General features: G+C 41.8%; 1 protein-coding gene and 1 long non-coding RNA gene across 2 annotated transcripts; both read left to right on the top strand.

The window, feature by feature from the left end:
* The first annotated feature begins 581 nt into the window (after nt 1-581).
* On the top strand, nt 582-3,799 carry LOC105186581 (uncharacterized). Its single transcript, XM_011146883.3, has 4 exons — nt 582-2,103; nt 2,278-2,730; nt 3,019-3,285; nt 3,408-3,799. Exons 1-4 carry the CDS (start codon nt 1,643-1,645, stop codon nt 3,568-3,570), a joined length of 1,344 nt encoding a protein of 447 aa, XP_011145185.1. The 5' UTR covers nt 582-1,642; the 3' UTR covers nt 3,571-3,799.
* A 353-nt stretch (nt 3,800-4,152) lies between these two features.
* Nucleotides 4,153-5,617, top strand: LOC105186580 (uncharacterized). The gene is made up of 3 exons (XR_850026.3): nt 4,153-4,381; nt 4,508-4,655; nt 5,102-5,617. It is a non-coding gene; the product is annotated as an uncharacterized LOC105186580 (long non-coding RNA).
* The last annotated feature ends 4,243 nt before the right edge of the window (nt 5,618-9,860 follow it).

The following is a 9,860-nucleotide window of genomic DNA, read 5'->3' as shown; positions in this document are numbered from 1 at the left end:
GTTTCTTTAGAAGCACAAGAATTTTATGACAGGGAGATTATAAAATTACAAAAACGGCAAAAGATTATCGCATATACGATTGATTGAAATTGTTTTTAACAAAGATAAAATGCGTTTCACTAGCCTATTGTGACTCGGACGTTGTAAGTTAGGTCAACCTGTTCAAAAATATATCCGGATTTTAACGCTGTGTTACCGAACGTTTTTTTTCTTTATCAATCTAAAGTCTGATCTCAAAATTGCTCATTAATTTAACGTCGTTAGCACGTCGTATAATGGTCAAATAACTAACGTGATCCTTGATTGGTCTTTGATTAGTTTAAATTTTGATGTTTAAATTTTAATGTTACAAATACATGTAATCTAATCTAACTGATAACTAATATCTCTGACCAATACGAAATTTGATATCAAACCGAAAATTTATGTTGTCTTATTGTTATATAAATAACATATTTTTACTGGTCTGACGTACACTTTTCTTTTTACAATATATTTTTACAATCTGACGTACGCTTCTGCGTATTATTTGAAATTAACTTCCACTGAAATTAACTTCCACTTTACACAGAAAAATAAAATAATTATGCAATGAAGGCTGTTAATATTATTCAAGGTCCAACGGATGCCATTATAATTCATTAATTCATTTCATTGCTGCAAAACAGCTATTATAAAATGGCAGAATGAAGAAAATGAGTAATAATTCGAAAATAAAATACTGATCTTGCGTCGATTAGTGTGAACTTGCAGAGATCAAAGGATTATCTTTATTGTATTACGTCATGGAGATTTTTTATCAGTGTGCGTGAGCTATAGCCTGCAAAATGTCAAAAACTCAACAGAATTTCGAAAGATGCTGTATCATTTGCAAAACGGTACATAATTTTTACCATTCAGTTTAATTCGTTCTACTTGCGCACCAAAGTTCTGCCTCGCATTGTCAGGTACTCTGTATGGATAAGACTGCTAATGTCAGTGATAGATCATAACATTGCCGATATTTTTAGTCGGCCATCTAGATGAAGATGCGTTCATTATCCATCTTGGTATCCCTTTAATATCTTGGTACCCCTTTAACCTTTTAAATACTGATTTTTTAATGAACATGATGAAAAAGATGACTAATATTTTTCCTCACACGTGTTGAGCGTGGTCTGACCTTGGAACATGATACGGAGCATGCATTACATAATGGAAAGTTCCTGGATTATAATCTCACGTTTTTTTACGGTTGCTCAATCACAATAACTTCGCGATGCTTTAAAGCATCGCACAGCTTTCTGAGGAGTACATGTAGCGATGACTATCATCTCACGGACTTAGGAAGTTAATAACTTTTTTTTAAGAGATATACACTAAAAGTCGATTTTTTATCGACAGGTTTTTATCTATCCACGCGTTTTTTATATTGTATTTACTTTAATCGATGGAGCAACATGTTACGTCATTGATAGGGGAATTGGAAAGTGGGGAGAAATGATATAAGAAACCTGCGATACATTCCACCAGTAGTGAATAACGATTCATCACGAGACATATAGTGTGGTGCACGTATTTAATGAGGAGTATTACTCTGTGAAAAGTGGTTTGATCGCTCGAAGAATTAAGGACGAAATCGTCCGACCGCTCTTCCGTAGCTATGGCAGGTACTGATGAGATGCTTAAAGATCCTACTCCTACTACTACTACGGATATTAGTGACTCAGAAAACTGTACTGAAAAGGAATACTTGATGAAATATCGTGATATAATGCATGGTACAACCGAGCTTCCGGGCGATTTCGATACTTGGACCGCGCAAGAGCAGTACGATTGGAAGTATCGGATTATAATGAAATTCACCTTAAATATACCTAATTCTTTGAGGGACATGGTGCCGGCCATCATGACTCCGATAAATTCCAACATATGTCAGGAGGAATTGCCCGAATGGATGGACATAGACAAATATCGCAGAGCGCAAAAGTTTGTGAGCGAGCATTATTTATCAATTGTCCTAACCAATCTATTGAGTCTCGTGTACTCTTTTACCTTCGACGATGGTCTGAAAGGATTCATTCTTGGAGGACACACCCATACACCGTACTTGGCATTCAAAAGGTACTGTTCCAAGTCATTATTGTTATTCGTCAATGTGTGCGTATATGTGTATAGTGACCAGTAGAGCTTGATACATCTCTTGCAATATAACTATGTAGCATAACCAATCAAACATTGGGGGACACATCGACCTTGTGAAAGACATAGTTTAAGAAAGTGCATGTAAATTTCAAGGTATCTGATTACCGTAAAACGGATGCTGGTTTGGTATGACGGAGATCCTTGGGTCAAAGGTACGAAGGCCTACAGGGAGATGAAAATTACGCACGAGAAACACCTAGCGCTAACTAGAAAGCTGGCATTGGCGAGTGAAGAGCAAATAGACGCCGCGTTGAAGATTGAGAATCCATGGTGTCCGGAGCGTGAATTGTTTCGGAAAGACTTCGCCGCGCTGTGTCCGTTCGCAAAGATCGATCAACGTCCTTACAAATTAATGAAATATATACCATATACGATCAAACCGAAGAGTATTAATAATGCAGACATGTCAGTTGTTCAAGGCATGCTTGTGGTTGTGCCCATTCTGTATCCGCAATATATCGGGCTGCACAATATAACTGATGAGGATCTAGAAAGTTTTTGCTACATGTGGAGATGCTACGGATATTTTCTCGGAGTGGAAGACAAGTAAGTTTCGGTGATGACTATAAGTAAGACGTAAGTAAATAAAATATTATCGAACAAATAAAAAATTCTAATGATGAAATGAAAATCGAAAAAAAAATATATATTAGAAAATCCGTTGGTTTCTGCCGCCTAGAATGGCGTATTTGAAATATTATATCTTTAACTTGAATCTGCGCAGACGTTGAGAAATCGGACTAGATGCCAAAAAATTTTCTACGCCGGATATGATGCTTTGGATGCTTCCTGCATCCTGAACGTGCATACATTACGTTATATATTATCCGTCAGGTATAACTTTTGCCGTGGCAGCCTCGAGGAAATAAAACAACGTGCTGTGGATTTAGCTGAAACTTGGCTATTACCCAATTTTAGAGAAGTCAATGAAAACACATTGCATTTAATAAGATGTGCTACGGAGTCTCTGAGTTATTTTCCCTTAGTGATTATTTCTTCTAAGATAATAATGCTACTACTTGTAGGAGCAATAAATATAAACATGCCCAATTTGTATGCATCACTCAGTTACAGAGAGTGGATTATTTATAAATTTTATACGTGAGTAAAGTGTATATTTTGTACGTTGCACACGATACGAATGTTCATTCTACATTCGCGAGAAATGAAAATCTATATGTCGCACACGTTCTATAATTGTTATTATTTTAATGTTTGCACAGGTTTATATTACGTCATGCGTTGAAATTCTCAGTCATGAGATCACTTGTTAAAGGATTATTATTTAAAGTTATTGAAGCCGCATCGAATTTGAAGCCGGAGGAGTTGGCGAAACTGCACGAGAAATCAAAACAACAAGTGCCAGATTTTTCTATTAATTTATAACGGATATATTTAGCGGATATGTTAATTTATAATGATATATCCTGTGTCACAAGAAACATGGTGCACTTATCAAATGGTCTTCTATCGAATTCATACCAAAGTGGTGAACGTAATCGTACGCGTATACAATACGACCTATTATCTATTATAGACATAATTCATAGAGATTTTATCATATATAATGTGTGATTTTGCTGTACATTAAAATTTTATCTTCCGCACAAGTATAAGTCTCTTTATCATCATTATCTTTCGTTTTACTACATTATTTAATTTCATTAAATTCTTAATTAATTTAATTATTTATATATTTATGGACATAAAATGTATATGTTAGGAACACTGGAATTTATTTGCTTCGTTGAATCTGCAAATTATTTCGCTGTAATAACGAACTACGAATTCATGCTTACTCATCGAAGCATTTTAGATGCATTAACAAGGCAAATTTATTGTTATAGCAAGACATATTTGCAAACTTAGTAACATTAAAAGCGTATATAAGCAAAATAATGTCGTTATGGGATTATATAATCCCTTATATAATCGCAGCATGTACATTATTTACGCGATAATCTACTCTATTTCATCATCTGTCCTCTCTTACTCAAATAACACAGAAGAAACCAGTTTAGTAATCGACTCCTTTTTCTACCACGAGGAATTCATGCGATTCAGCGCAATCAGCGATTTCGCTGCAACAGCAAAGCATTTGCTGAAAACGCACTATCTTGCGCCAACAATCAACTACAATTTTTCCAAGAACAAATTCACTCAGCAGCAACGAAACGAGTTTTTGCTCTAAGGACAAGTAATTTGCAAAATTGCTTATATCAACTGAGTCTCATCGTCGTCACTACCAATATGCAGTAACGACAATGGTTTTGCTACGACAATTATACGACATTAATTTTCTCTTATGTGCTTATGTTAATAGGTAAACAGTCATGTGCATTAATTCGCGCCGCGAGAGGAGAAACGCTGCTCCCCCACTCTCCGGGGCCGTCATTCCCCGCCAGTTGTCGGAGGTCTAACGCAAAATAACGTTAAAAGAAGAAACAAGTTGGAACTAAAATCTGACAAAAGTATTACACCTGAATATTCTAGTTGTATATCAAGATATTAGAACAGTTAGAGATTAGACAACAATTTGAAATTCTCCAGTTTAATTCCCTCCAGAAATGTCGCTACGTTAAATATGTATTAATCCGGTCGTGTTTATTATTTCCACACGTAGACTAAATATTTCATAAAAAAATCTATTCTCCCTTGACTCTACCTTATTGCTTCGATGTCGAAGGAGTCGTGTTCTATTTAAGAAAAAAGTAAAAAATAGTAAAAATAAATAATTGAATATCTGAAACACAATAACTGAGATACTCTGAGGTACTCAAATAACATCTGAAATATTCAAGTATCTGAATCGGCAACACGGCGACATATCGTGCAAAATCTTCGTCAAAATTTTGCAAGCAACCATATTGTAACATCTCGTTGAAAATATTTTTAAGGCGTTATATCTTCTTTACAGAGCAAATTATCTTGGGGAACATCCGCGGACCAACGTTTTCCCAACGATTTATTATTGCATATCTTTCTCAATGGAATACGATGTGGCTACTTCGGTCAACACTGGAAACGAGCGTTTGAAGCAATATCTTCATTTCGACACGATGCCCGAACAAAATTGACAGGGGAAAACGCGCGAAACATGCATTATTCCCGTTGAGTCGGGGACTAAAATGAAATTAATAAAACTCCGGTCATTCGGCGCACGAAAATTCCCGGGCGTCCGATGTGAATAGCGCGAGAAACGCGCGTGCGCCGTCCTGATAAACCACGTTTCAGCCATTTGCGTTCGCACGCCGCGAATATAAGGCAAATTGTTAGAAGGGCGACGGAGACGCTATCGAAGGAGAAATGTCGCCGCGACGAAATGACGACGACGAAATATCCGCAACTTCTAACCATCGGGCGAAACTTGCGCGCGCGCGACGTATAAAGCTTCCCTCCTTCCTCCTCCCTTCCTCCCCTCCCCTCCCCTCCCCCCCGGCAACCTCACCGGCATCGCTACCCGAGTTAAAACCACTCATCTGCGGCGTCAGGGTGACTCGCCCGTGCTCCAAGTGGCCGAGGAAACGAAACCGTGGTAGACGCGTTGCGGCGAGAAGGTTGGCCTGAATTATGAAAATAATATATGCGGGCCGAGTCAGGTGGAAATTAAAATGCCACGGTCGCCAGATTAAGAGTAACATAGCGTGGGAGAGCTGACACGCATCAGAGAGAAAGAGAGAAAAGAGAGATAGACAGAGAGAAAAAGGGGGGGGAGAGAAAAGGGGGTGGGCTGGAAGAGGGAGAGGACGAGAGGGAGAATGGAAATGTAGATGGGTCGCTGAACGAAGAGAGAGAGAGAGAGAGAGAGCGAGAGAGCGAGAGAGAGAGAGAGAGAGTGAGAGAAAGAGAGAGGACGTCCTTTCTGTTGAACCTTTTTTTCAGTGCGGGCAAGAACCGGACTGAAAGTAGCGTTGGGATCGAACGCGTTCGCGACTACACGCGAGTGCGACGGACATACTGCTGCGAATTATGTATTATCCACTTCATATTTGCAAGTCGAACTGTCATCCGCGTCGAGGGGACTAGCGCGACTTTGTGACAATTTTTATAACGCCGAGGGGATATAAAAACGCAACGACGCCAAGTGTCATTTTTATTTTATTTGCACCCTCTCTCGCTTGCGCATTCGATTCGCGCGTCATTCTCTCTCCCCCCCCCTCCCCCGGATGTCTTTTGCAATATCGTTATCCGTATTATCAACTTAGAGAGAAGTAGACTCGAGAAGAGACGATGAGGGAGACGTTTATGCAGCCGGTAAATAGCCATTATCGCCAGTAATACCGCCAGAGATATGTGTCCTTATACGAGGCATCGATAACAGCGCTATCGTGACCGATCTCTCTTTCCGTCTACTTTACGGCAAACTGGTTCGAACGTAAACCGATCCGGATTCGGAATAGTCCCCTCGCTACTCCACCACGAGGGTAGGCAGGCAGGTAGGTAGGTAGGTAGGTATAGGAGGTACATGTCGGAGTTCGCTGCCCAGGGCGTCGTAAGGAAACGACCACAAATAAGGTGGATGGCGGATAAGTGAGCTCGGAGGGGAGTGCACGCGGCTGGCGATGCAAACGGACCGAGCCACCGCCGCGAGAGGGACAAGGACAGACAGGCGAGCCGACAGGCGCGGGTCGCGCTCGGCGAAGAGAGGCGAAAGAGAGTGGATACTCTCGCACGCGAGCTCGCGTGATCCACATTGACGCCACGCTTCGCTCTCTCACACTCGTGCGATGCACAGGACAACGGGGGGGGGGAGAGGGAGAGACGGAGGGAGAGAGAGAGAGAGAGAGAGAGAGAGGAGGGGAGAGAGAGAAGGAGAGAGACACGTATATACGCGCGCCGCGCCACGGCGAGAAATCCCCTCACGTGTAATATAGTAATAACGCGTCGCGAAGCTTTATCGCCACGCCGGCTCCTCTATTTATTATTCAGCGTGTGTCCACGCACACACGCACGTCCGCGCGTTAGCCCGTCTACTCGCCTATTCGCGCTCACTCGCGCGCGCACAGTAGTAACATATACGTGTCCGAGGAGGGCTGGCTTTCTTCCCCCTGCTACATACACTCTCTCACTCTCTCTCTCTCTCTCTCTCTTTCGCTCGCCTTCCTCTCCAGGGATGGAAGGCCATGGAGAGGAGCGCTTCCGAAGCAATGGCAGTGCGGAGCGATTTTCTGCCGGCTTTTGCCTCGCGACCGCTCTCAGGGCGTAACGAAGGGCGTCGCGAAGGGCGCAGCGGCGTGAGCATACGTAGGCCGCGAGAACTCCCAAAAGCGCCGGAGAGAAAGCTGTGCGGAATTCGAAAGTTGGATCGTTTTAAAGGGGTCTCAAAGTTATCGCCTTCTCTCTCTCTCTCTCTCTCTCTCTCTCTCTCTCTCTCTCTCTCTGTCAGTCTCGCTCTTTGAGTGAAGTAACGTTCCGCTAACACGACTATGTGCGCGCGCGGCGTTTTTCGTCGCTTTTAGGTATTACATTTAGGCATTGTGTATTTACGCAGCTTGCACGGCGCCCCGCCCTGCTTCCCGCCGCGCGTCGGCGTAAATATAACCGCGAGAGAGCCAAGCTGTCTCTCTCTCTCTCTCTCTCTCTGCAAATCGACAGTACAACGATCCTGTCTCCCCTCCCCTCTGGTGTCTGATTCCAGATCGTCGACGTTGACAATGGCGAGTTCGTTCGCCCCGCTCGGCAAGTAACTCGACGACGAGGAGAATGGCTCCTCGCGGGCGTCGTCATCCACGACGACAGAGAACGGCCGCTAATGGCCTGCGCAAATCAGCCTACTTGACGACTTCGGAAGTTGAGGTCCGCTATGAGGCGCATCCGCGCGCGGCGGCACACTGACCAACGTCGCCGGGAACACGTCTATTCGTTTCCGGGAGAATTTCTCTCTCTCTCTCTCTCTCTCTCTCTCTCTCTCTCTCTCTCTCTCTCTCTCTCTCTCTCTCTCTCTCTCTCTCTCTCTCTCTCTCTCTCCTCTCTTTCTCTCTCTCTCTCTCTCTCTCTCTCGCGTGGAGATTCATATTCCGCCTGCCGCAGGCACGCGGTTTCTAGGGAAAATCTATGTGCTGACGTCTCTGGAGACTGACCGGTAACGACCTCCGACATCCTCAGATCGATATCGCGATTCTCAGATCTGTGCCTGACACCGGCGGACTAGAGTGGTAAATCCTCCGAGCTTCGCCTCGGAGTGCCGGTCTGCCTGCCTGCCGACCGACGGCGAGCACGAGGGAGCGTGTTCGAGTCCCCTATCAGCCTCTGTGAGCGGACTCACGTTAAAGGCCGCCGCCATATTGAATCATCACGTCGAGGAGCGAGGGATCACGCAAATCTTTCCTGTTGCGCCGTGAATTAAAAACAATTGGTTGGCACGGTGTAGGCAGAGTGTGTTGTACTTGGATGAAAAGGTAAGATAAAATTTTTGGCCCTTTGTTCTAATTATAAATGGATCCCGATGCAAGCTCAGTCTGGTACACGTAGGGCCGATGCGAATGTTAACGATAGGAAAAGAAATATTTCATATCCGCAGCAGTGAGACTAAACTGAGTCTGTAAACGCCACTTTAGATAATTTTGTAAAGGCAACACTTTTCGATTGAAGATGGGGGGGGGGTGAAGACGATACATCTAATCTGAATAGAAGTAACTCGATGGCAAGATTTTATCTGGATTATCTCATCTACATCTGTACACTGTAAGAAATGATGTGTTAAATTTAACACATTTCATGTGTCTCACATCATCCACTCTCATTTATGTGTTAATTTAACATACAGCAAATATGTTAAAAAATAACACACATAATATGTAAGAAATTAACACAAAAATTTAACATTTGAATGCCGTCAAGAATCACAAATTGTGTGAAACTGACATACAATGAATGTTACTTCAACATTTAGGAAAAGTAATGATCTGTGATTTAATGAAATGAAAATGTTAGATTGACATAATCTATGTATTAAAAATCCAATCTTCACATACCAGAAATGTTAACATTATACATTCAACACATGATAACTATTATAATGAGGAAAGTAACACATTTTAGGTGTTGTGACTTCAACACCTATAAAATATGTCATAGCAAGAATTCATGCGCTTACATATAAATTGTGTTATTTTAATGCTTGGAAATGTCATTTTAACACTTGAAAATAGGATAATCTTAATTTAACACAACAGTCTAGGTAACACAACAACGATATGTTAAATTAACGCACGACTGTGTAAAAAGTTTAACGCAAAACTTTCTACGCGCAAATAATTTTAACAAAAGTACGAAATGTTTTTAACTGCGTAACTATATCTAGATAAAGACTGCGCAAACATATACTGAGCGCAATTTACTCTTGTCGATATAATATTCAGGTATTTTTATACCCAATATTGGATACCCACACTCGCGTAGATTATCCCGATAAACTAGAAAATTATATAACTGCGTCGGGGTCATATCGAACGCCGATACGTAATAATACGTATGATATTTTCATCAATCGAAGAGATACCGCGGTGGAGAGGAATAAAATATCGGGCTTAGAAACAGCAACCTTTACTTATAAAAATGTGGATATAATTTTGATACTATTGCACGATCTACCCTGGTACCTTTTGTCGCAGTGCTTGAGTCGAAATAGCTAATAAATCGCGCTTCGCCGCGCGGTAACAACACTAGCTGCCCCT

This window comes from Harpegnathos saltator, unplaced genomic scaffold (genome assembly GCF_003227715.2).
Source record: "Harpegnathos saltator strain DR-91 unplaced genomic scaffold, Hsal_v8.6 scaffold652, whole genome shotgun sequence".
NCBI lineage: Eukaryota > Metazoa > Arthropoda > Insecta > Hymenoptera > Formicidae > Harpegnathos > Harpegnathos saltator.
Note: the sequence above shows the minus strand (reverse complement) of the source record. Positions and strands in the feature narration are given on the sequence as shown.